The following is a 27469-nucleotide window of genomic DNA, read 5'->3' as shown; positions in this document are numbered from 1 at the left end:
GAATAAATTTAGGTTGCAAATTACCAACGGTGACAGGACTAACAACCTTAGCTATACGTTTAGAGCATGCTGAGATAACATGTGTAGAATCACCACAGTAGTAGCACAAGCCATTCCGGCGTCTATGAATTTTCCGCTCATTTCTAGTCAGGATTCTATCACATTGCATTAAATCAGGTGTCTGTTCAGACAACACCATGAGGGAATTTGCGGTTTTTCTATCACATTGCACCGAATTAGGTGTCTGTTCAGACAACACCATGAGGGAATTTGCGGTTTTGCGCTCCCGCAACCGCCGGTCAATTTGAATAGCCAGTGCCATAGTGTCATTCAGACCTGTGGGAATGGGAAAACCCACCATAACATTCTTAATGGCTTCAGAAAGGCCATTTCTAAAATTAGCGGCCAGTGCACACTCGTTCCAATGTGTCAGCACGGACCATTTCCGAAATTTTTGGCAATACACTTCAGCCTCGTCCTGCCCCTGAGACATAGCCAGCAAGGCCTTTTCTGCCTGAATCTCAAGATTGGGTTCCTCATAAAGTAAACCGAGCGCCAGAAAAAACGCATCAAGATCAGCCAATGCCGGATCTCCTGGCGCCAGCGAAAAAGCCCAATCCTGAGGGTCGCCCCGTAAGAACGAAATCACAATTTTTACTTGCTGAGCAGAATCTCCAGATGAACAGGGTCTCAGGGACAAAAACAATTTACAATTATTCACGAAATTCCTAAACTTAAACCTGTCTCCGGAAAACAGTTCAGGAATCGGTATTTTAGGTTCTGACCTAGGATTTCTGATAACATAGTCTTGTATGCCCTGCACACGAGTAGCCAGCTGGTCCACACTTGTAATCAAGGTCTGGACATTCATGTCTGCAGCAAGCATAGCCACTCTGAGGTAAAGGGGAAGAAGAGAAAAAAAAAACCTCAGAATCTTCTTTCTTATAATCCCTCTTCTGCAATGCATTAAACATTTAATACTGGCCTGGCAAACTGTTATGACCCCAATGGCGAGGGTCTCAGAGGAACGTGGAAGTCTGCAGAATACAAAAATCCAGCTCATAGGGCAGTGGTAACTGGGTTGACCATATATCTACTCCTAACGCCAACACTAGAAGTAGCCGGGGATCATTCCTACGTTGATTCTAGATGACACGCGCCAGCCGGAGAATCTAGCTACCCCTAGTAGAGGAAAACAAAGACCTTTCTTGCCTCCAGAGAAGGGGACCCCAAAGCTGGATAGAAGCCCCCCACAAATAATGACGGTGAGGTAAGAGGAAATGACAAACACAGAAATGAACCAGGTTTAGCACAGAGAGGCCCGCTTACTGATAGCAGAATAAAGAAAGGTAACTTATATGGTCAACAAAAACCCTATCAAAATCCACACTGGAAATTCAAGAACCCCCGAACCGTCTAACGGTCCGGGGGGAGAACACCAGCCCCCTAGAGCTTCCAGCAAAGGTCAGGATATAGATTTGGAACAAGCTGGACAAAAATACAAAACCAAAACAAATAGCAAAAAGCAAAAGGCAGACTTAGCTGATATAACTGGAACCAGGATCAGTAGACAAGAGCACAGCAGACTAGCTCTGATAACTACGTTGCCAGGCATTGAACTGAAGGTCCAGGGAGCTTATATAGCAACACCCCTAACTAACGACCCAGGTGCGGATAAAAGGAATGACAGAAAAACCAGAGTCAAAAAACTAGTAACCACTAGAGGGAGCAAAAAGCAAATTCACAACACTGATCATTCATTTTCAAAATTCTCAATTCCTGGGTAAAATCTGTATTCACAGTCAAGATAGATTATTACATTACTGAGATAGAAGCTGACAGTTAATTTTTATAAGATTCTATGTAGAAGGAAGGAAAGAGGAGGGAGGATCTCTGCCTCTTGTTCATTTCTGATTCTTCCCTCTGGGTGGAATTTTTTCAGCACCAACTGTCATCTTCTGTCTCAGTAATGTAAAAATCTGTCTTCACTGAATACAGGTTTTACTCGGGAAATTAGAATTTTTTAGAATGAAAGATCAGTCATGGCAGAGAAAAAAAGCACATTTCTCTGATATGAAAATAAGAAAATTTGTAATAAATCTTATCAGCGGCTTCACTTTAAAGAAGAAATCTCAGTAAAAAAATGTGATTTCCCCTAAACTCTTCTAACTATATATGTGATGCAATGCAAGTGTCTTAAAATACGGTACTTACTGATCGAGTCTTCCCCGGTTTCCATCACCGCTGAGGTCCTTTTCTGACTTGAAAACAGACTATCAGTCTCCCACTGGGGTTTGTGTGTGGACGGAGAAAGACGGGGAAAGATGGCGATCGCTTAGTATTTTTTAAACACATTAAAGCACTAAGTTACTACATACCGTATTTTCCGGCATATAAGACGACTGGGCGTATAAGACGCCCCCCCAACTTTTCCAGTTAAAATATAAAATCTTCTTAAAAGTCGGGGGTCTTCTTATACGCCGTATGTCGTCTTATAGGGCCGGTGACTAATGTGCCTTTTGGGGAGGGAGTGGTCCTGAAGACGAAGAGGGGGCATCTCACAGGAAAGTGTGAGTGGAGTATCCCCCATTACCTCATTGTAGCTGCAGTGTGGGGTGCTGGGGAGCGGCGGCGGCCACCGCCCCACAGCACAGCACCCATGCGGCACAAAGAGGAGCAGCAGCTGCCGCCTCTCCCCAGCACAGAGACCCCATGCTGCAGCTACAATGAGGTAAGGGGGGATACTCCACTCACACTTTCCTGTGAGATGCCCCCTCTTCGTCATCGGGACCACTCCCCCCCCACCCACCATATACACATTGGTGTCTGCACTTAGCGTACAAGACGGCACCCGGTGTATAAGACGACCCCCGACTTTTAAGAAGATTTTCAGGGGTTAAAAAGTAGTCTTATACGCCAGAAAATACAGTAATTAGGAGGGCTTCGGGAAAAATAAAGTTACAAAATACTGAAGGGCTTTTAAGCTACAAACGTGTTGTAAAAGCTTTGAAAAGTTTTGACACCACTTTAAATGATCTTCGCAGAATCATGTGGAGCCGGGGCGGGACGGAGGCATGACGTTTTGTACGCCAGAAATGCTACTCCAGTCCAGAGGGGCACGCCACCAAGAAACACCAACTTCATTAAGTGGTGTATCTATGATTTGTACCTATCTATATATCTATCTATCTAATTATCTATCTATTTATTTATCTATCGCTATCTATCATCTATCTATCATTTATCTATCTACAGTATCTATCATCCATCTATCTATCTTTATCTATCTATTATCTATCTACATATTTATCTATAATCTATCTATCTGTATATCTATTATCTATCTATCGCTATCTATCATTTATCTATCTATCTCTCTATTATCTATCTAGTTATCTATTATCTATCTACTATCTATCTATTTATCTGTAATCTATCTATTATCTAGCTATCATCGATCATTTATCTATGTATCTATCCATCCATCTATCTATCTATCTATCTATTATCTATCAGCTATCCATCCATCATCCATCATCCATCCATGGATCCTTTTGTATTTTTATTCTGATTACTATTTCCTTTTCTATCTCAATCTACTTTCCAGATTCTGTTCTTCTTCCTTCTTTTCTGCTAAGTGATTTTCTTTCTATATAAAACCATTACCAGGGTGCTTTCTAGCCAAGACATTACAGGCCCGGAATGATTTTCCAGATGCCTAATGGTAATTCACTACTTTGTGTTTTACTGGAAAAACGACCGATCTGCAGTTTACAAACAAAGAGATAAACACTCATGTTTGGAAATGATGTGCGAGGAGAAAGTAAGAGACAGTCAATAATGAAAATCAATTATAGGGTGGAGGGTATTAATGTTCAATGTGATCCCAGAGCAGTTTTCTTGCACAATCGCCATGAACTTTTCCGCCATAAGGAGCTGTCACCTCACTTAATAGGAAGGGGAAGGAATTGTTCCGGAGCCCTAAGGACAAATCTCCAAATGGGAAAAACTGTTAATGAGTCTTTGTTTGGTCTACAAAAATCTGGGCTCAGGCAATTTGGTTTGGAAACTTCATGTGCCAATGCCCCCATGATGATGATGACTGGGCTTCTGGCTTATAACTTAAGCAAAGCATTACTAAACTGAGGACCATGTATAAGAGGGCTCTCCCGTGGCAACTGTCAGCATTGGACCAAGACACCATATGTAATGCATTCTTGATCTGTGGACCACCTGGAAGTAACTGGCTGCTATTTCCTTATTTCATGTGATGAAATATTAAATTATGCATGTGGATATGTGCTGTAGAACTACATTTTATTGCAGCAATTGCACCTTTAATAAGGAACTATAGATCTTTGCATGTACAGGCTATCATAAATGCGTAGTGGTGGGAACGCAGGTTGTCTGGATGAAAGGTCAGACGTGTGGATGCTGGTTCACGGTTTCAGGTGAGGCCAGGTTATAAGGTGAGGCCAGGTTATATGAGGAGCAGCTTGGTGCACCTCATGGTCAGGCAGCTAAACAAGGATGCAATGAGTGAGTGAGTGTATAAGGCAGAATGTAGCATAGCCAAGGTGTACCTGTCTGGAGTTACTAGCAATCATGAGGATCAATGGTTGTAGTTGGGCCTGGGGAGAGTACTAGTGGTCCTGAGATCTACTATTGGGCCTAGTGGAATGAGCAATCTGTGAAAAGAGGCAGCCCTGAGTATTGCAAGTGATTGGTGCTTCTTACTGCAGACTGTATCACAGATGAGTTCAAGCCAAGATGCCCTGGTTAACAGAGTTACCTGTGACCTCCAATACTAAGTTATATTGTTATCTGTATTAAGAGACTGTTTCTGATGCACTTATTAAGCCCTACGTTCTGTATTCCAACTTTAATCAAACCAATATACTTTTTGCCCCAAGTGTGATGTATAACCACCAAGCTTTGTGCTTCAGCTGATGTGTAACCACTAAGCTCTTTGCCTCTGCTGTAATGAATAACCACCAAGCTCTATGCCTTGACTCTAAAGTGCAACCATGCAGCCAGTCAGCTCTCTGCCTCATCTCTGATGTGTAATGTGTAACCACCAAGCTCTTTGCCTCAACCATGTCACCAGCTATATGCCTCAACTCTCATGTATAACTACCATGTTCTGTGCCTCAAGTGTAAGGTGGAACCAGTATGCTCTTTGACCCAACTCTAATGTGTAACTACCAAGTTCTGTGCCTCAACTCCAATGTATATTTCCCAAACTTTGTTCCTCAACTGTAATGAATAACCACCAAGCTTTTTGCCTCAGTTTTATGGTTGCACATCAAAGTTATGTGCCTAAATTCCAGAGTGGAACCACCAAGTTCTATGCCTCAGTTTTGATGGGTGACCACCAAGCTCTATTCCTTAACGCTAAAGTGCAACCATCCGTCTTTGATGTGAAACTAGCAAGTCCTGTGCCTCAACTCTAAAGTGTATTTGTCAAACTTTGTGCTTTAACTGTAATGAATAACAACCAAGCTCTTTGCCTTAAGTCTAACGTGTAACAACGTAACCATCCAGTTCTGTACCTCATCTCTGATGTGCAATGTGTAACCACGAAGCTCTTTTCCTCAACCATGTAACCACCCATGTGCCTCAACTCTAATATATATCTACCAAGTTCTGTGCTTCAAGTGTAATGTGGAACCACCAAGCTCTTTGCCCCAATTATAATATGCAACCACTAAACTCTGTGCCTTAGCTCTGATGTTTAGCCATCAAGTTCTGTGCCTTAACGGTAGTATGTAACCACCAAGTTCTGTGCCTCAATTCTAAAATGGTTCTGTCCCTCAACTCTGATATGTTATTATCAAAGTCAGTGCCTTCCTACTGTGATCGCCAAGATTGTGCCTCCACTGAGAGACTGTAACCTCTATGCTGGTCATCTCATGCAAAGTCAACGTCTGTTCCAGTTAGAACACCAAGACTCTGGTGCCAGAGTGAGCTCAAAGATCACTCCACTACATACAAAGGCACATAGTAGTTGGGCCCCCAACTATAGGGACCCAGGAGCTTTAAGGTATACCTCTATCAAATCATTACAGTCACACAGGAATGTAGCTACAGTAGGTGAGGCGTGGTGCCAATGGCATCAATAGCAAGAGATCAATAGGTTTACCCATATGCCTCTGACCGCAAACCCCATTACCTTACCAGACAGCCGACTCGTTAGCCTGAGCCAGGACGTACTGCAGATTGTGGCCCCCGCCCTGCAGAACACAACTTACCCATGTTGACGAAAGTAGAATAGCTTCAGTTTCTCCAGTCACACATTTATATTTATTGATAGCAGCAATGAACTGTGAGGATATGAAACACAAAGGAATAAAATCTTATAAGTTTGCTTTTTATATCCATACCGTTGTAAGTGAAAGTTTGTGAATCCTCTAGAAATTTCTACATTTCAGTATAAATTTGACTTAAAGCTATATCACATTTTTACACAAAACCTAAAAGTAACGAGAAGCAAATCAAATGCTTGTGTTAAAAATATAAAAAATATTAGACTTTGTTATTTTTTTATTGAGGAAAATCATCCAATATCACATGTCTGTGAAAAGTAAGTGAACCTTTAAGATTAGTAGATAATTTGAAGGTGAAATCAAAGTCTGGTATTTTCAATCAATAGGATGGCAATCCAGTGTGAGTGGCTGACCTGTTTTATTTAAAGAACAGGAATGTATCAAAGTCGGATCTTTACAACACAGGTTTGTGAAAGTGTATCATACCACAACCAGAGGAGATTTCTGAGGACCTCAGAAGATGAGTTGTTGATGTTCATCAGGCTGGATTAACTATTATCTAGACCATTATTATCCTCCCCAGGAAGGGTCGACCAAGAAAGATCAATCCAAGGGCAAGGGGCATAATATTCCGCAAGGTGACAAAGGAACCAAAGGTGACATCTAAGCAACTAAAGGTCTCTCTTACATTAGCTAATGTTAATGTTCATGAGTCCACTATCAGGAGGAGACTCAATATCAAAGGTGTGGAAGGCAGGACTGCAAGGAGATAGTCATTGCTCTCTAAAAAGAACATTGGGTTTGCTAAAGATTGCCTGGACAAGCCAGAAGGCTAATGGAGCTTTGTCTACTGTTGATGCTCATCAGGTTGGATTAACTATTATCTAGACCATTATTATTCTCCCCAGGAAGGGTAGGCCAAAAAAAATCACTAGAAGGGCAAGGCGCATAATGTTCCGCAAGGTCACAAAGGAACCCAAGGTGACATCTCATCAACTAAAGGCCTCTATTACATTAGCTAATGTTAATGTTCATGAGTCCACTATCAGGAGGAGACTCAATAACAAAGGTGTGGAAGGCAGGACTGCAAGGAGATAGTCATTGCTCTCTAAAAAGAACATTGGGCTTGCTAAAGATCGAGTGGACAAGCCAGAAGGCTATCGGAACATTGTTTAGTGGTTGGATGAAAACAAAATAGAGATTTTTGGTTTAAATGTGAAGCATTACGTTTGGAGAATGTCACTTGGAACAGGACGGTGTCCATCATTGATGGAACAATAAATTCTGAACTGTACAAGAAAATTTTACAAAAATCGGCGGAACATCTGTCCACAAGCTGACTCTCAAAAGGACGTGCGTCATGTGGCAAGACAACGACCCAAAGCTCACCAAGTTGTTCTCCAAAAGAATGGATAAAGAAGAATAAAGTTATAGTTTTGGAATGGCCGAGTCACAGTCCTGACCTTAGTTTTATAGACATGTTGTGGATAGACCTGAATTGAGCAGTTCAAAGGAGAAAACCCACCAACATAACAGAGCTGAAGCTGTTTTGTAGGGAGAAATGGGCTAAAATTCCCTGAAGCCGACGAGCAGGACTAATAACAGCATTTATCAAAAACATTAACAGTTATTGCTGCACAAGGGGTCACACCAGATACTGAAAGCTAAGGTTCACATACTTTTACCATTCAGACATAATGGATCATTTTCATCAATAAAAAATGACAAAATATAATTTTTTTTTTTTTTACTCAGTCATTTGTTTGATTTGGTGCTTCATCTACTTTTAAGACTTTTTAGGTGAAAATTGGATGCAGAAAAATTGAACATTCAAAAGGGTTCACAAAACACAAACTTTTTTTCTGTCTTTTTAAATAATATTGTATAAGATCGTTTTATGTATAAATATATTTTTAACACTTTAAGTATGAGTTCCTTGAAATTTTCAAGATCTTCGCTTGCGGTCAATGCACAAGTACTTACACCGGTCATGTAATGATCACACAGATTTATGGTTTCTTTCAAGAGAGGATGCACTCGGACCCCTGTACTCCCTGTATTAATTCCTCACTCGTGCCAAGATATCTGCTTGCTGTCATTGAATGGAAACATTTGCTGTTTATTTCCAGAGCACGTCAATCTTTCTTGATCTAGTAATGATTGTACAAACACGAGGCTCATTACAAAAGACCAGGTGAGATTCCCATCCTTTAAATGTCAATATTAAAATAGCAATTCAATGACAGCAAGCAGAAACGTTCAAAATCGCGAATCAGAATATTGTATATGATTTATAGACTTTTTTTTATAGACACTGCTGTATAAAAGAGGTTTGGTCCATGGGATTTGTGGTTGACACATGATAACAATTTGCGACCAATAATGACCTAATATTGGATAAAATAATATAAATATAGAAACTAAAAGTTGCACATACTGTATATATATGTGTATATAAAAAGTAAATGCCCCCCCCTAAAGAGAATTACTGTGAGTCTAATGCAACCATCAGCCACCCAGGGAGCTCGCTGCCTCCAGCTGGGGGCATATCACAGAAATCAGATCCTGGACCGGCATCCTGGTCTCCTGCCAGAGCCGCGCTACTTCCCTGGTCCCCTCGGAGAGAGAATAAAAGCCAGACCACAGGGATATAATGGGAAAAGGAGTTAAAATGCACTTACATAACCTCCACATCTTGAGAATCTGAAACCGCACCAGTATTTTCCACTTCTCTCATATGTTTACTTTCTTTGCAGATTTTTTTTTTTTTCCTGGACATTTTCTTTTTTCGTTGCCCATTAACCATCTCGGCTCCGGAAAGACGACACAACAGAATGGACGATGACGACGGTATTTTTGCTATTATAGGATGGTTTCTACAATGCAGCACTTATTGGCTGTTGTTTCCATGACACAGTCAAGATAAGTTGACATATAACTTTACTTTTTTTGTTAGTTCCTCTGTTATTCCTCCCAGAAAGCCAGGGTGTAACACTGGGTGTTACTATTTCCTTTACACTTTCTGTACTGACCAGTTACTATATGGTTTCCATATTATAGTAATTTATAATAGTTGTCTCTAGGCCACAGCCAAGATAAAATGAGACATAATTAATCACCAGAGTTCCTTTCATTCCTCCTGGAAATATGTAAATACATTAATAATTGGGTGTTACCATTTCTCTGTATGTTCTTGTTATTGCTGTTGCAGCATTTTTCTACACCAGTGGCAGTTGTTGATGGTAAGATGGATGGAGCTAAATACATTGCATTTAGCTCCATCCATCTTCCCATCAACTCTGACCAGCTTCCCTGTCCCTGCTGAAGAAAAGCCTCCCCACATCATGATGCTGCCACCACCATGTGTGATGGTGAGGATGGTGTTTTCCACCACACATAAGTTTTAGCCTAAAAAGTTCTACTTTGGTCTCATCTGACCAGAGCACCTTATTTCACATGCCATGGTGGGGACACAGCTAACTTGTGGAAGATGGTGCTCTGGTCAGATGAGACCAAAGTAGAACTTTTTGGGCTAAATGCAAAACTGTTATGTGTGGTTGAAAACTATCACTGCACATCACCCTGAAGACACCATGCCCACCATCACACATGGTGGTGGCAGCATTATGCTGTGGGGAGGATTTTCTTAAGCAGGGACAGGGAGCCATGAGACATGCAGGCGCAGAGACTCAAACATATTTTCCGAGCATAAAGATATGCTCAGATAACACCTTATTGCAGCACATTCGCTTATCTCTAGTTTTTACATTATAGCAACTAACAGCTAAAGTCTCACACATATATAAGTTACAGCTTTAATTCCTCGGTTATTCCTCCTGGGAATCTGTGAATACAAAGACAACTGTTTGTTTCTTCCCTTGTTCCTACATTTGTTATAATAGTATGTCTACATGGCACAACTGTAATAAAGAGGCATCTATGTTAATAATTTAATTTGGTTATTCCTCCTGGAAATGTGTAATTCCATTTTCTAACTGGGTGTTACTTTTCACATGTCAAAATAAATTGTTTCCGATAATGGCTGGGACCGTCAGCACAGAACAGACAGAGAAACAAAGTCCATGGATAAGGCAACTAATGCGGTGCCCCTGTGATTGTTTGACTGTCACTTATACATCGCTGACAATTATCAGTCCGAATAACTGATTTAACCGTGTTAATGCGTGACCAGATTCTTTGGTGGATGACAATGTCAGATGATTACACAACGCAGCACCTCATAGTACAAGAACCCTGATAGCAGCCAAAAATATCTACAATTAACTGCTATTGCAGCAAAATCTATAGATGGATTGATGGAAGCCAAAAAAAAGTTTAAAAAAAGCTACTGGGAAATTTTGCAAATTACCAATAAAATATATACATTGCACTTTTTTTTTTATTCCTGAGAGGTGAATGGGAGGGTAAAAGGGAATGTATCCACAGACTAAACACTGGTTCCACTTTCTTCCATGGAACTATTTTGGAACAATAAAACGTCAAATCAAAAACCAGTGACAAGTTGCCGGTCCATTTTATTATGGGGGCAAAATCTCATGTGATTTGCAACCAAAAACATAACAGGCCTGGATTTTTGCGATGGTCACGTTGCGGTACAGTCGGGGTCGCAACGGTAACAATTGAGATGCAACACCGCAACCCAACACCTTGATCTTCATATGTCATGTAACATATGTTGCCATAGCCTTACGATACCTATGTGGCCAAAAATCTACTATATAATTGTCTAAGGGGTACATCCGTCTGTCTGTGTGTCTGTCACGGATATTCATTGGTCGCGGCCTCTGTCTGTCACAGAAATCCAACTTGCTGATTGGTCGCGGCAAATCAGCGACGGGCACAGTCCGGCGCCAAAAGGTTCGCTCCTGTGTGACCAAATTTTTACTATTGATGCTGCCTATGCAGCATCAATAGTAAAAAGATCTGATGTTAAAAATAATAAAAAAAATAAAAAATCATTATATACTCACCTTCCGCCGCATTTCCCGCTCCTCTCGACGCTCCGGTGATCGCTCCATGCAAGCGGCAGGTTCCGGTGCCAAGGATGGTGTGCGAGAAGGACTTGCCATGACGTCTCGGTCATGTGACCGCGACGTCATCACAGGTCCTGCGCTCATACCAACCCTGGGACCGGAAGCTGCCGCGTGCACCGCACATAGGGCCAGGACTTCAACGGGCCTTCGGAAGGTGAGTATATGTTTATTTTTTTTTTAAGTCTGTATATTACGTGGCTCTGTGCTGTATACTCCGTCGCTGTGCAATATACTACGTGGCTGTGCTATATACTACGTGACTGGGCAATATACTACGTGACTGGGCAATATACTACGTGATTGGGCAATATACTACGTGACTGGGCAATATACTACATGGCTGGGCAATATACTACGTGGCTGGGCAATATACTACGTGGCTGGGCAATATACTACATGACTGGGCGCAATATACTACGTGGACATGCATATTCTAGAATACCCGATGCGTTAGAATCGGGCCACCATCTAGCATTTTAATAAGGAGTGGGCAATGTTTTCCGATGTTTTCAGTTGATTCACCAATTTTGACTTTTTTGAAAGTAGCACAATTTTCACGCAAATGTACTTTAGTCCACACTGGTGTGACTTTACATGCGCCAGACAATTTTTGTGCAATTTTTTTACATTTTAGGGGTACATTTGCTTTTTTTTTTGCAAAAAAGCTTCAAGACAAAAATAGAAATTATTGTTTTATTTTACGCAGAATTCATGAACTGCGTGCACCACCGTGAAAAAAAAGTGAAGGAATACCGCAAGACAACAAAAAGAAAAGTGACATTCAAAAAAAAGAGAAAAAACGCAAATGATTTATAGGGTCCGATGTGTTTTTCTATTTTAATCCCTTCCCGACCCTCAAAAGTATCCAGCAAATTCGATTACTTAAGAATTGATTTGTTTATCTCTACTCAGCATCTCTGCATGTAAATAAGTGACCAAGTGTCCAGTGGGCGTTCATCTACCAGCAAAGTGTCCTGACATTGGGCTTACACCCCCTACCTAGCTTTTTCCCCCAGCTTCCAGACACCAGCATTACAGGACAACTTCTCAAAATCTCGCGCATGCGCTGTGCAGCGGGATGCAACGCCTGCGCAACGGGATGCAACGCCTGCGCAACATGTTTCCCTCTCTTGGGCTTCAGTAACATAACGCGACAGTCTCATGAAGGGGTTTTGGAGTTTTGCATAAGAACAACATACTCGTAACATACTCATATAGTAGAGAGTGATTGTTCGAATCCCTGTATGTTCGCCATATCTAAGAACTGTTATACAAATCCCAGTAGTGAAGGTCAGCACATTATATAGGGAAATAATAGATGCCACCATCATAAACACATAATAAAGATATATCGTAAGTAGATAGTAAGACATAAATGGGTTGGGATGGATAAACCCTTTCACAATATTACAGAGCTAACCCCCTCCCCTCTCGAGCCATAGACGTATCATTCGCTCATTTACTCGGCGGTGAACTCAGATCTTGGGTTTGACCTGACTTCATTGAAATTCAAGATGCTGTTGAGCGAATCAATACAATTATGCACCAAGCTCACAATCAGCGGCGGGAGGACCCGTACACGATCCTCAGATGACCTTGACAAATATTACAAATCAATATGGATTACAAAAATTGAGGCTATACATGTGAAAAGCAGAGCCCGAAGCACGGCATATGGATTTTTTCACAGGTTCGTTCATAGAGAAGATCAGCTACGGCTGCGTCGCGGGCGCAGTGTGACTATGATTGCAATTTTCCCAAATTGCGGCAAAGCGCAGTGTATTTGCAACCGTCCTGGAAAATTATGGCAAAAAACACACCAAAAGCTGCAACGTGTTAATGACTTCTACTGTACAATTAATACTTTGGTGCCTGAAAATACCCAGGAGCTGGATTCGGCGATCACCGTCAGTCCTGTAAGGATGGGAGCGTCATTCTGGGATGTCCCTTGGAAAAGGCTTACACAAACCCAACCCCCAAGTGAGCAGAAGTGGGGCTGAAAAGTTCCTAAATTGCTAATAACAATGTTGTTAAGTACTGAAAATGAGCAAATCTCCCAAAATTTATTTTCGGCAGGTTTGCTCAAATTGGATGGCAGATTCAATTGGTTCCAAAGCCAAATCGGTCAGAATCAAATGGCCCGAAAATACTTTTGTTATGCTCTGAAGTCTCTACAGACATCCAAAGAATAATAAAATGGTGGTACTATAAAGGGTTAAAAAGTAAAATAAACGATTATACACAAGTGTCATAGGATCACCATCACCTGCCCTGCCGCTGCGGTTCACCGTCCAGTTCTCCGCTCACTTCAGATCATTTTTCTCGATGGTCTTCAGTCTTCACTCCTCCACCTTCAGTCATTAGTCTTCATTCTTCAGTCGATATTATATGGTGCAGACTAGACCTTACGTGGTCAGATGGGGTGCGGAGCACAGCAACGATCACATGAGGTCTGTACAGCGCCGTAAAATCTTGACTGAAGAGAAAAGAGTGAAGAGTAAGAAAAAAAACGATCCGAAGACTGGACGGTGATTTGTGGCGGCAGAACAGATGGAGGACGAGTGTAGGACAGGTTAGTAAAATCCAGGCTCTATAAAGGTTCAAGGAAAATGGAGGCCTGTTTGATTGATGGAAACGGAAGAAAAATTTGGAATCTGGCAATTCTGACTTTTTCAGGAAATTGGTGATGAATTTGATTACCGTAACTACAAATCGATTCGCTCGTCTCGAGAAGCTTCATTAATTCCGTGGCCAAACAGAAACCCTTTGCAGCTCTATTAATTATAAATACAGCAGTCACTTAATTGTTAAAAACAGCCATTAGCCACAAGAATTCTCCGCGAAGCCCAGGTCTATCATTTTTTTTCGCGAGCCCTGACAATCCAGCTTCACCCATAGGACATTATCCATTGGTTTCGTGCTGTCTGAAGCGTTCCCCGTGCAGGATTTCAGAGTAATTGCCATGTTGATTGCAAAGCGTTAATTATTTCCAGCGTGATTGTGTCTAATCATATCTATAGCTCGGAAATAAAGGATTGAAGTATTGCAGCCTACTGAGCGCAAGTGCAAAAGTTCTGGATTTACCCGCCAGCATGACACCAAAGATGATAATTACCCATTCATTTCAAGAGAAATCCTAAAAAAAGGAAAAACAGATGCACCAGGTGCTTCTATCACCTGTTTCCAGAAGATAATAGGTATCCTGTGAATAAGGCGGCTGTATGAGATTAGAAAAACATGGCTGCTTCTCTCCAGGAACAGCGCCACTCCTATCCATGGGTTGTGTCTGGTATTACACTCAAACTCAGTAGTGAAGCATCAACATTTCTGAGGACCTGAAGATGACTATCGATCCATGGAGGGCGATCACTCTAGGCTACTACACCTGTTCCTAGGACAGGGCCTGTACATACATTTGTAATCAAAATTTTTCCATCCCTCATTGCAAATTAGGTTTATTAGTAAAATGTACAAACTTTTGGCAATAAAAACAGCTCAACACAACTAATATTACAAGTGGTTTGTCCAAATTCAAGACAAAATATCACTTTTAGTGACTCCTGCAGTCTCACAATTATTCACCCCTCCATGACAAGGGTCTTTAGTATTTAGTAGAGCCCCTCTGACTGTTATGACCTGCTGCCCCTCTAGCTGTTATGACTTGCTATAGACATGATGCATAGGTAGACAGCTGCTTCTGAAAACGTTCCTGAGTAATCTTAGTCCATTCCTTATGGTTAATGGCCTCCAGGTCAGTAATATTCTTGGGTATGCGTCCTGCACCACAATCTTTAAATTCCACCAAAGATTTTCTATGGGGTTGAAGTCAGACGACTGACAGCCAAACCTTGGTGGATTCAGAGGTTACTTGGATAATTGTCCTGTTAGAAGGTCTAATGACCTCCAAGCTTCATCTTCCTCACAATAGATATGACGTTTTCTAAAAAGATTTTCTGACACTTGATTGAATCCATCTTGGCCTTCACATGTTGCAGGTTTCCAGTTCTCGTGGAAGCAAAGCAGCCTTACAGCATCACTGAGCCACCACCATGCTTCACTGTAGGCATTATCAAGTCACCACCATGCTTCACTATAGGCAGGGTGTTCTTTTCAGATTATGCTTCATTCCTCCTCCTCCGGACATTCCTCCATTTACTTTTATTGCTCCACAGAACACAATATGAAAACTTATGTGGCTTATAAGTCTTGAAGTAAGGACATGGAGACCTTTAGCATTTACCCTGAGTGCTGCTGGCATTTTACAATCACTCATCGGTTTTTGACCATCTGCCTTCTCAGGAATCTGGTGACAGCCGGTGACAGCGTCTTCATTCTGCCACATCGAAGTTGTGTGCCAGTGTTTTTACAACTTTGAACTTGTGAACATGGCTTGCAACTACTGTATATCTCTAGTTACATTTGATGTTTATATATCTTTTTTTATTTTTTCCTTGTTTGTGCATGCCAATGATATCGTCTAATAACTTTTTGGACCACTCTCTTGACTTAATAGTCATGTTTCAAATATGCAATCACCTGTCTCAGTCAATAAGAACCCAGCCAGTCCGGGTATTTGATGGGTTTTATCTCAATCATAACCTGATAAAACTAATGAAGCTTTTGATTATTATGGTATATTAGTGGTGCATGAGACATCACCAGATTTATGAATCTGTGCTCTTATGATGGAACCTACTCTGGGGGGGTGAATAATTCTGGGGACTGCTGGAGTCAGTAAAATTGGCATTTGGTGATGAAGTTGGAGAAACCACTTGTTATATTAGTTGTCTTAAGTTATTGAAATTATTCTTGTTTCATTGGTTTAGTGTAAACAGCAGAAAGTTTGCAAATTTTGCTGATAAAACTAATTTGCAATGAAGGATGACTAATTCTGATTACAAACAGCATGTAGATAACAAAAATGGAAGACTTGGACTCCTATTAATGCTATTAATGCTGACTACAATGGTCTTCAGAGAGCTAAGGGAAGTGAATCAACTGCCTTCTGTGGTATGTAAAAGTGAATTTATGGTCACGTGTGAACAATTAGGATTCAGCTATGTGACACAGCAAATGATAGGGTATGTGCCTGGGCTTCCACCAATAATTTGGACCTGCTGGATGTCTTCTCCACCATAGGGAATGTGCCTGGGCTTCCACCAGCCAGTTAGACCTGCTGGATGTCTTCACCACCAGAGGAATATGCCTGGGCTTCCACCAGTCAGTAGGACCTGCTGGATGTTTCACCACCATAGGGAATGTTTCTGGGCTTCAACTAGTCAGTTGGACCTGCTGGATGTTTCACCCCCATAGGGAATGTTTCTGGGCTTCCACCAATCGGTTGGACCTGCTGGATGTCTTCTCCACCATAGAGAATGTGCCTGGGCTTCCACCAGTCAGTTGCACCTGCTGGATGTCTTTGCCATGATGGGGAATGTGAATGGGCTTCCACCAGTCAGTTGGACTTGCTGGATGTCTTCGCCACCATAGGGAATATGCCTGGGCTTCCACTAGTCAGTTGGACCTGCTGGATGTCTTCGCCACCATCGGGAATGTGCCTGGATTCCACTAGTCAGTTGGACCTGCTGGATGTTTCACCACTATAGGGAATGTTTCTGGGGTTCCACCAGTCAGTTGGACCTGCTGGATGTCTTCGCCACCATAGGGAATGTGCATGGGCTTCCACCAGTCTTTTGGACCTGCTGGATGTCTTCGCCACCACGTTCACTTACACATACTGGATTAGTAGCACATTATTTATGACCTTAAAGGGAGTTTCAGCACAGAATCACTGATCAAACCAAGCACAGGATATAGGAAAAACAAGCAGGTGTGAAGGTGCACTTAAATGTTTGGCCACACCAAGGGTGCACCGATTGCATGAACTTGGTTTGAACAGCCGTGTGGCCACAAGTTGCCATGTATCCCTAGCCTTAACCTATTCACTAATCTAAACCAAGAGTCATATTTTGACAACAAAAGACAGGTTGAATCTTTTTGCTGTGTCATGGACAAGTCAGTCGGTCCTGCTGAAATCCACGTTTGGACAAAATAAATCTAGTGTCTACGAGGGTCTTTTGCTTTGCTACAGATGACTGAGGCTTTCACCTTTCTGCAGTCTTAGATACCCAATATATGATATGTTGTGTCCGCGTAGATGGATCAGAACATGGATGCCGCTATCAACTTGGGGGAGCGTTCATGCCGAGTTACTGAGACGGCGGATTACATGTGAAGCTTCTCGGCTATCCACCATTTTATCACCTTCTAGCTGCTAATCTCCTGGAGTTGTTGCTGGGAGATAATGATTCCTTTCCCGCTTCTCATTACCTTACAATGTGGTGATTAGAGATGATCACATCTCACAAAATTCCTTGATATGGTCAGAATTATATTGTTCCGAACTGAAAGAGCCACGAATGCTGAGAAAAAAACTGTTTTTTTACGCTCTGAAGTTTCTCCAGTGCCACGATGAGCTTTTGGTGCTGATTTCACGCAGTGTCTTACAGTTCTGGAGACGTGGATGGGATTTATAGCGTAAAGTGACCTGCGGCGCAGGTTTCAAATCTGCAACATGTCACTTTCTCTTAGTTTTATGTGCGGATTTTCCCAATAGAGTTGCATTAGATGCAGAAACTCTGCAGGTAAAACGACAGCTTTATTTAAAGTATGACACGCCAACCAGAGACAAAAAACAGTGTGTCAAAAACTAGATAAAAACACAATAAAAAAAGTAACCTAATAGGTGCATGAAATCCGCAATATCGAAAACTCATCGTGGGAACGTAGGCTACAGTGTAATAAATGGAGGGTCGGGAAAGAGTTAAGATAATAAAAACACAATACACTCACCGATCCTTATGATGCCTCCACAGCTCCCTGGTCCTCCCCGGGTGAGTTTTAAAAAAAATTATCTTAACACCTTCCCAACCCTCTAAATAATCTAGCAAAATGGCTGCATCAAAGCCCCAAAATGTAAAATTCCCCAGAATTTAATGTGTTACAGATCGAATCGCTCAACTCTAACGGGGATGGCGCCGAACATTTCATTCTAATAACCATATTATTTTTTTAATTTCTTCCTTACTGTGATCATAAATGGTGATCTGCATAAACCACAGCCATGTCAGATAATTATATATTGGTTACTATTAAGACGCAGTCAGACAGCAGTATAAATCGGTGCACGGACCGGCCGGCGGCTCAGCTGCATAGAATTATATGAAGCCGCCACTGTTGGGTCGGGAAAGACGCCGGCCAATCCGTTGCATTGCGTTCTGATCGTGCTCCAATTTATACGGCCATCTGACTGCGCCCTGATGCCAATTATAGGGCCCCTAGATAGCATCAGCCACAAGTACCCCATATCAGTGTCAGTCACAGTGTCCATAGAATAGTGCCAGTACGGTGTCAGAGTGCCCCAGCCATAGTGGCCCTCACATAGTGCCGCCCGTGACAGTGTCAGTCACAGTGTCCATAGAATAGCGCCAGTACGGTGTCAGAGTGCCCCAGCCATAGTGACCCTCACATAGTGCCGCCCGTGACAGTGTCAGTCACAGTGTCCATAGAATAGTGCCAGTACGGTGTCGGAGTGCCCCAGCCATAGTGACCCTCACATAGTGCCGCCTGTGACAGTGTCAGTCACAGTGTCCATAGAATAGCGCCAGTACGGTGTCAGAGTGCCCCAGCCATAGTGACCCTCCCATAGTGCCGCCCGTGACAGTGTCAGTCACAGTGTCCATAGAATAGTGCCAGTATGGTGTCAGAGTGCCCCAGCCATAGTGGCCCTCACATAATGCCGCCCGTGTCAGTGTCAGTCACAGTGTCCATAGAATAGTGCCAGTACGGTGTCGGAGTGCCCCAGCCATAGTGACCCTCACATAGTGCCGCCTGTGACAGTGTCAGTCACAGTGTCCATAGAATAGTGCCAGTACGGTGTCGGAGTGCCCCAGCCATAGTGACCCTCACATAGTGCCGCCTGTGACAGTGTCAGTCACAGTGTCCATAGAATAGCGCCAGTACGGTGTCAGAGTGCCCCAGCCATAGTGACCCTCCCATAGTGCCGCCCGTGACAGTGTCAGTCACAGTGTCCATACAATAGAGCCAGTACGTTGTCGGAGTGCCCCAGCCATAGTGACCCTCACATAGTGCCGCCTGTGACAGTGTCAGTCACAGTGTCCATAGAATAGCGCCAGTACGGTGTCAGAGTGCCCCAGCCATAGTGACCCTCACATAGTGCCGCCCGTGACAGTGTCAGTCACAGTGTCCATAGAATAGCGCCAGTACGGTGTCGGAGTGCCCCAGCCATAGTGACCCTCACATAGTGCCGCCTGTGACAGTGTCAGTCACAGTGTCCATAGAATAGCACCAGTACGGTGTCAGAGTGCCCCAGCCATAGAGGCCATCACATAGTGCCGCCCATGACAGTGTCAGTCACAGTCTCCATAGAATAGTGCCAGTACTGTGTCAGGATGCACCAGCCATAGTGACCCTCACATAGTGCCGCCTGTGACAGTGTCAGTCACAGTGTCCATAGAATAGCGCCAGTACGGTGTCAGAGTGCCCCAGCCATAGTGACCCTCACATAGTGCCGCCCCTGACAGTGTCAGTCACACTAACAGCGTCCCAATCAATTTACTTTTACATTTGCAAAATCTACAACAACCTACAAACCCCATTCATACAAAATACAAGCGGATCCAGGTATCACTGCTGTGCTTTTCTGTAATTAATATGCTTGTAAATTGCAGCTAATAATGACCATTACATCTACAGTAATACAGTCTTGGACTTGTTTGTACATTTTTTACTTATTACATTTTGGGAGGGAAATCAATATTTGCTATGATTATTTTATATAAATTTTTATATGTAACTTTCTGTTGGTCGTTGGTGGATTATCTGAGCGATATTGGATCACTGTCGCCCTGTGATCAACCGGCGCCAACGAAATGACAGAACAGCCTCTGCTGCCATCTAGTGCATATTTGGTAGAATGCATCTACTAACGACATCATCCAAAACTTTACTGAAATGATTGGTATAAAATATAATTTATAGACTGGATTATATTATATGTAGATTAGTAATCGACTAAAGTGCTAATGATAGTAAATAACGGTACACAAACTACGATCCAATTAACAAAATAATACATATTATACAATGCAAACATCGATTACCCATATTATATAGTACAAATAATTCATCTTTACTCCACCAGACACATCATATTTCCACTATCCCTAAAGCTAATTCATATTATAAGTGTTCTTTGACTTCCTTAACAAACACCTCCGACTTCTTTGTAGAAAGCAATAATCAAACTTCTATCTGCCATCTTGATTTACCCCTTTGTAACTGTAGTTTTCCTTTTTTTGCACTTTTGCATTTTTCTCACCTTATTTCCTAAAGTCACTTTTTTTTTTTCCATGGACAGGTATAAGAGGACTTGTTTTTTGGCTAAATCAGATGCATTTTTGAATGACACCATTCACTTTACAATACACAGTAATTCCAAGTGGGATCAAATTGAAAAAACAAACAAAAAATACCCCATAAATCCGCTATTGGTTTTCAGGTTGTCTGATTCTACAGGTCAGTGCGATAACATTGATACGAAATTTGTATATACTGTATATATATATTTTTTTAATATTGCAATGGTTAAAAAATTCAGAACTTTAAAAAAAAACTTTTTAGTTTGTGTCACCATTTTCTGGGACCCGTAACTTTATTTTTCCCTCGATGGAGCTGGGTGAGAGCTGATTTTTTGCACAGTGAGTTCTGATGGTTTTATGGATACAATTTTGAAAGACAATTTACATTTTAATCACTTTTTATTGCATTTTTAGGGGAAAGTACGGCAACTGATAAACCACAAATATGGCGTTTTGATTTTACTTTTGGCGTTTTAATGGGATAATTAATTTTATGTTTTGATAGATCAAACTTTTACAGATGCTACGGTAGCAAATCAATGCCCCGTCCCAATTTCTTTATTTTTAAACAGGGAAAAAGGGATAGTTTAAAACTTTACAGGTTTTTTTTCAAACTTATTTTTTTATATTTTTTTTGTCACCCCCCCAGGGGACTTTAACCTGCTGTCATTGAATCTTGATTTTTTAATTACTGTATTGCAGTATTTGGTTAAATTGACATCTTCCTATGAAGCTCAGCTACAGCGTGGGCTTCATTGCAAGACAAACATGGCTGCACGGGGGGCTCTCAGCAAGAAGGAACACATGGTGATTGATCGGGAACTCCCATTTTCATCATGGCGGATGGGCGCCAGTCATCTCACCATTTTAATGACCATGGTAGTGATTAACAGCAGCAAGTAAATGGTTAAACAGCAGTGATAGGAGCTAGCGCCGTCAGCTGCTGGCTGTGAAGCACAGCTGTAACGTGCTTGGTTTGGATGAGGCTCAGCTTCTGAGCCTCCTTGATGCAAGCGCACCATGAATGTGATGGACAGTTATGCAAGTGTGCAGCACAGTGCATGTTACAGATTTACTAATCTGCTGGGCGTTGCATGACAATGTCCTATAACGACTCGCCAAGATGAGATGTGGCTGGATTACATCTATTAGAAGCTAACATTACAGTATATAGGTCCTTTCAAAATGTGAGATGCTACTAAAAGACATATTAAGACCTCATTCACACGTCCTGATTTTACTCGTACCGGAAAAACCAGGACCGGTGTTATCCGGGTTGTGTGTCAGTGTCAGGACTTAGGAGGCTGATGAAGAAGCGAAACGTGCGTTGGGGTGGCGGTGATGTTCCTCTCTATACATTATCGCCTAACCAGCTACGGTAAAGGAAAAAGTATATCCCATCCATTGGGCAAATAACAGTAGTCGTTACCTTTATTTTATACAATGTGAATTCTTGTCACTCTATATAGTTTATTGCAGTCCCTGCTTTTTGGTTATTGTGATTGAATAACAATAAGAGAGATGAGTATTTATTTTCAATATGGGTCCCAAACACTGTATGTAGGACTATACAGGGACAATAATAATGTATGGGACACTATATGTGGCCCAAAATACTGCATGGAGAACTATATGTGACCCATAATAATGTATGGAGGACTATATGGGACCCATAATAATGTATGGTGGACTGTATGGGACCCATAATAATGTATGGAGAACTATATGAAACCTATAATACTGCATGGAGAACTATATGGGACAAATAAAAATGTAAGGATTGTATGGGGCCCATAATATTGTATGGAGGACTATATGGGGATTATAATACTATATGGATGACTATATGGGGCCCATAATATTGTATGGAGGACTATTTAGCACCCATAATACAGGGTCATTATAAAAGATTTTTCGGGATTCAAAGAGGTATACAGTGGGTACGGAAAGTATTCAGATCTCTTTAAATTTTTCACTCTTGCTTCATTGCAGCCATTTCGTAAATTAAAAAAGTTCATTTTTTCTCATTAATGTACACTCTGCACCCCATCTTGACAGAAAGAAACAGAAATGTAGGATTTTTTCAAATTTAATAAAAAAGAAAAACTGAAATATCACATGGTCAAAAGTATTCAGACCCTTTGCTCAGAAGTCATATTAAAGTCACATGCTGTCCATTTCCTTGTGATCCTCCTTGAGATTGTTCTACTCCTTCATTGGAGGCCAGCTGTGTTTAATTAAACTGATAGGACTTGATTTGGAAAGCCGCACACCTGTCTATATAAGAGCTCACAGCTCACAGTGCATGTCAGACCAAATGAGAGTGATGAGGTCAAAGGAACTGGCCAAGGAGCTCAGAGACAGAATTGTGGCAAGGCACAGATCTGACCAAGGTTACAACAGAATTTCTGCAGTACTCAAGGTTCCTAAGAGCACAGTGGCCTCCATAATCCTTAAATGGAAGAAGTTTGGGACCACCAGAAGTCTTCCTAGACCTGGCCATCCAGCCAAACTGAGCAATCGTAGAAGAGCCTTGGTGAGAAAGGTAAAGAAGAACCCCAAGATCACTGTGGCTGAGCTCCAGAGATGCACTAGGGAGATGGGAGAAAGTTCCGCAAAGTCAGCTATCACTGCAGCCCTCCACCAGTCGGGCCTTTATGGCAGAGTAGCATAACGGAAGCCTCTCCTCAGTGCAAGATATGAAAGCGAGTTTGCTAAAAAACACATGAAGGACTCCCAGACTATGCGAAATTAGATTCTCTGGTCTGATGAGATGAAGACAGACCTTTTTGGTGATAATTCTAAGCGGTATGTGTGGAGAAATCCAGGCACTGCTCATCACAGGTCCTACGCTCAATGCATTCTTAGGAACAGAGGCTGCCACTTGCACCGCTAGGAGCCAGGGGCCGTCGGAGGGTGAGTATATCCATATTTTTTTATTTAACTTTATTTTTTTTCATGAATATGGATCCCAGGGCCTGAAGGAGAGTCTCCTCTTCTCCAGACCCTGGGAACCATACGTACCGCATACGCCGTATAAGATGACTGGGCGTATAAGATGCCCCCGTCTTATATGGCGAGTATATCCCAAATTCCATATTTTATATGGAAAAGTTGGGGGTCGTCTTATAAGCCCAGTCGTCTTGTACAGCAGAAAATACGGTATATACAGCTGTGCCACCTGCATGTCCCACATATATACACAGCTCTGCTGCCTGCATGTCCCACATATATACACAGCTCTGCTGCCTGCATGTCCCACATATATACACAGCTCCTGCATGTCCTACATATATACACAGCTCTGTCGTCTGCATGTCCCACATATATACACAGCTCTGCCGCCTGCATGTCCCACATATATACACAGCTCTGCCGCCTGCATGTCCCATATATATGTAAGAGGGTGTTGCTGTTATGGACAGTAACACGCTGCCACTTTAAGAGACAGCACCCCCTTGTCTGGTGTGATGGAATGTCCTGCTTCCCCCTGCTTTAGACTGTGAAGATGAACTGCCCTAGAATTAGGGGAGGAGTTGAGCCTGAACTGTGTGTGTGAGCTGAAGCTGCTACAGAGAACTTTGTTCTGTTTGCTACAAGAATGGTCCCTCAGCCTGGGACAGATTGTACTTGTGAAATTAGCAAGACTTTTCCAGTTACAGCAAAGGTGGCTGTTCTGTGCTAGCTCGTGAAGCCACGAAGATACTGAGAAAGGGACTTACAGTTTCCAGGAGCATCCCTAGGATCTAGAAGCAAGGAGAAGACCACGCTTCACAGAGCTGACAGAAAGCCGTGTGCACCACCATATTAGACTTCTGTGGGCCCCCTGGGACTGGACCTGAGTCCCCAGCATCACCGTGAGTCTGTTCCTGTTTGGTGCACCTGTTAGGGCCTAGTGTAGGCTTCAGTAGTCAGTACACGGGAGCCGTGTGGCCTGCTTAGTAAGGGCCAGGGAGGTTATACGTAGAGTAGCATCGTTGTTTATTGTTTAAAGTTGCTTGTGAGACATATTCTGAGTCTGTAATAGTTGGAGCACCATGCTATTTTACGTACAAGATAAAGTTTATAACTCTTGTAAAGTGTCTCTTGCCATTGCATACCCGTTTGCATCTTCCTCACCCACTTCATTCCTTGCCTCCCAATAAATCTACCCTTTGTTGTTTGCACCTCATCTTGTGTACAGTAGTCTTCCTGCACCGTGGTGGTCCCCCGGCCATCGCTTCAAGTGGTGCTGCGAGCAGGGTACTGTCACCAAGATGGAGGCAGCAGACAGCAATGGCGGGAATGCTAATGTTAATGCAGATGCTGTGGGCATTGGTGGAACACCTGCAAGGACCCTATGGGCACCATATTTAGTGTGCTACCAAAGTTTGACGGCAAGAATATGCCACTGTCCGACTGGCTGACCCGGCTGCAAAGCACCCTGAGGATTTATAACATCAGCCCAGACCTTGAAGTGGACATTGCTTTAACTGCTCTAGAGGGGGAAGCCCGTAAAAACATCTGCCTACAATCAGAACTCACCCGCAGTACCCTGAAGGAGCTAGTGAAGTTCCTGGAAGAGATCTACGGCGAGACTGCTAGCGCCGGACACCTTTGCGCCAAATTTTTCTCTAGGCTGCAGCGGGAAGAAGGAATTTCTCAGTATGCAACAGCACTGCAAGAAGTGTTAGCAGAGGTGCAGAGAAAGGAGGCGGATGTGTAGCGCCCCCACTGCCGCAGGGCCGAGGGGTACCCGGTACCGGGTCTCTGAGTCTCTGCTCTGGGGTTGTCACGGTGGCTAGACCCGGTCCGTGACCCTGCTGAGGGGCGCCCAATGAAAGGTGTGGGTGGTGATGCTGTATTGGTGCGGGTCGCAGTAAATAACGAGGACACCAGGTTGCAGTCTCTTTACCTCTTTACTGAAGGCCCCAGGATCCTCAGTCCGGAATACGGTTAACCGGGCTGCGCAAGTCCGGCCGGTCCGATGGCACCTCCAGAGTTCCCTTTGCAGGTGGAAATCTGTGCCTACCTTCTAGCGCTTGTGTGTTGTGGTCCTCCCCTGCTGTGCTTATGGGATAGTCCCCACAACTGTTGTGTCTGTTTCTGAAGTTCCCTCACAACTCGATTATGATGTTCTTCTTCGTCCCCCAGATGATATGGCTAGGACGCACCCGTATGACGGGTAGGCTCGGAGCCCTTCCTGGACCCTAGTGTCGCCCCTCTCCTGTTGTTGCCCCCTATGTCTTCTTAGGTGAATTGAGTGAGACAGCCCGCCTATAACTGACTGTCCTGCCGTAGGTTTGAAGTTAGGCCTGGAGCTCTATACTTCCTCGGCGTTCCGGCCACCGGCTGCGCGCCTCAGTAGGATGTTGCCTCGTCTTACAGCACGACTCCTACTGGTGTTTCTCCTTGTTGCGTTGATCTCGTTTCTCACTCAGCACAATAAACCTCGCTTCTTGTCCTTTCTTAGGGCACCGCCGCTATCTCGTGCAGGCGCGGTCCCGTAACGTTCTCTCTGTTCGCTAGGCCTCTGTCAGGATCCCACCCCTGACAGTGACCCCCCTGAGTCTTCCCCTGCAACACCCTCTGCCACAGGATGTTGCCTGGCTCCAACCCAGTCAGCTTTCTCTCTAACTTCCTCTCTAACCCCCAGTTTTACCAGATTGTGAGGAGTGGCCTAATACATAGCACCCTTAGCTCCCCCTGGAGGCCAGACTGTGAAGTGTATTGGTGTCTGTGATACCTGGTCAGGTGAACCCCTTCAGTGCCATCAGACGTACCATAGCCCCCCTTAGCGGCGGAGCATCAGTACTGCAACGACCAGGACTCTGGGGCGCTGCAGATGGATTTGGCGGCATGGGCTCTAAAGACCGGATACTCTGGGAGCAATTCATTCTGGGACTGCACAGCACATCCTTGAGGCGAGCACTGTCAGAACGGGTCCGGGCAGATCCGGCTCTTACGTTTCGTCAAATCCTGGCGGAAACAGTGGCCCGAAGTAAAGGAGAGAGCTATGCGTCTGGGGTGATGCGTGTCCAGGGTGCCAATACCAGAGGGGACCCAAACCATCAGGAGGTGCTGGTCCAGGTGGAGCAAGACCTGCAGCGGTCCCTTGTCAATGTGCAAGTGAAACTGACCCAGGTGGAGCGAAGAGTGGGGGAACTACAACAGTCTGACCCACTGTGCTCATGCAACCATTTTTCAGCCCGACCGATAAGGGATCAGTGGGAGCAAGCCCCCTCCCGTCAGGCATCGGAGGCACGAGGACAGGCTCGAAGCACCACCCGGCGAGGAGGATGTATCCAATGCTGGGAATGTGGAGGACGGGGGCACCTTGCCAGAGACTGTTGGAACTATACTCAAGGCCAGCGGAAGCCGCCGTTAAACTACCAACCCCCGCAGTAGTGCGGCACTCTGCGGGGGAGGCGAGAAGAGAGGCCGCTCCATATCATAACGAACACTTGATTGCTGGGAGCCCCATCCTATGTGCTGAATTCGAAGGAGTTCTAGTGGATTGCCTGATAGATAACCGGTCACAAGTGACGATGCCAGAAGCGTACTTCAAGCAGCATTTCCAGGACCTGGCCAAGCCAGAAAAAGAGACATTGATCCGGTTGCTTGCTGCCAACCAACAACCGATCCCGGTCACAGGGGTCATGTGGATGAATATTCGAATCTGTGGGCAAGAAGTTGGGAGAAAAGGGATCCTGCTAGTCCCTGAGCCTAT

The 27469-nt window shown here is 43.4% G+C and overlaps 1 protein-coding gene and 1 long non-coding RNA gene across 2 annotated transcripts in view; one reads left to right on the top strand and one right to left on the bottom strand.

Moving 5' to 3' along the window:
• Positions 1–2234: 2234 nt before the first annotated feature.
• LOC143804346 (uncharacterized) lies at positions 2235–8992 on the bottom strand. Its single transcript, XR_013221012.1, has 3 exons — positions 8948–8992; positions 6252–6323; positions 2235–2287 (listed from the first exon to the last, which is right to left on the bottom strand). It is a non-coding gene; the product is annotated as an uncharacterized LOC143804346 (long non-coding RNA).
• Positions 8993–9092: 100 nt separating this feature from the next.
• HHAT (hedgehog acyltransferase) overlaps positions 9093–27469 on the top strand; it is a 375411-nt gene continuing 357034 nt past the window's right edge. The window contains exon 1 of the mRNA XM_077282350.1: positions 9093–9116. Coding sequence (XP_077138465.1) covers positions 9108–9116 — 9 coding nt within the window. The 5' untranslated portion in view covers positions 9093–9107. The remainder of the gene's footprint in view (positions 9117–27469) is intronic.

The sequence above is a fragment of the Ranitomeya variabilis genome, chromosome 2 (assembly GCF_051348905.1).
Source record: "Ranitomeya variabilis isolate aRanVar5 chromosome 2, aRanVar5.hap1, whole genome shotgun sequence".
In the NCBI taxonomy this organism is placed as follows: domain Eukaryota; kingdom Metazoa; phylum Chordata; class Amphibia; order Anura; family Dendrobatidae; genus Ranitomeya; species Ranitomeya variabilis.
This window is presented reverse-complemented; position numbering and strand designations above follow the sequence as displayed.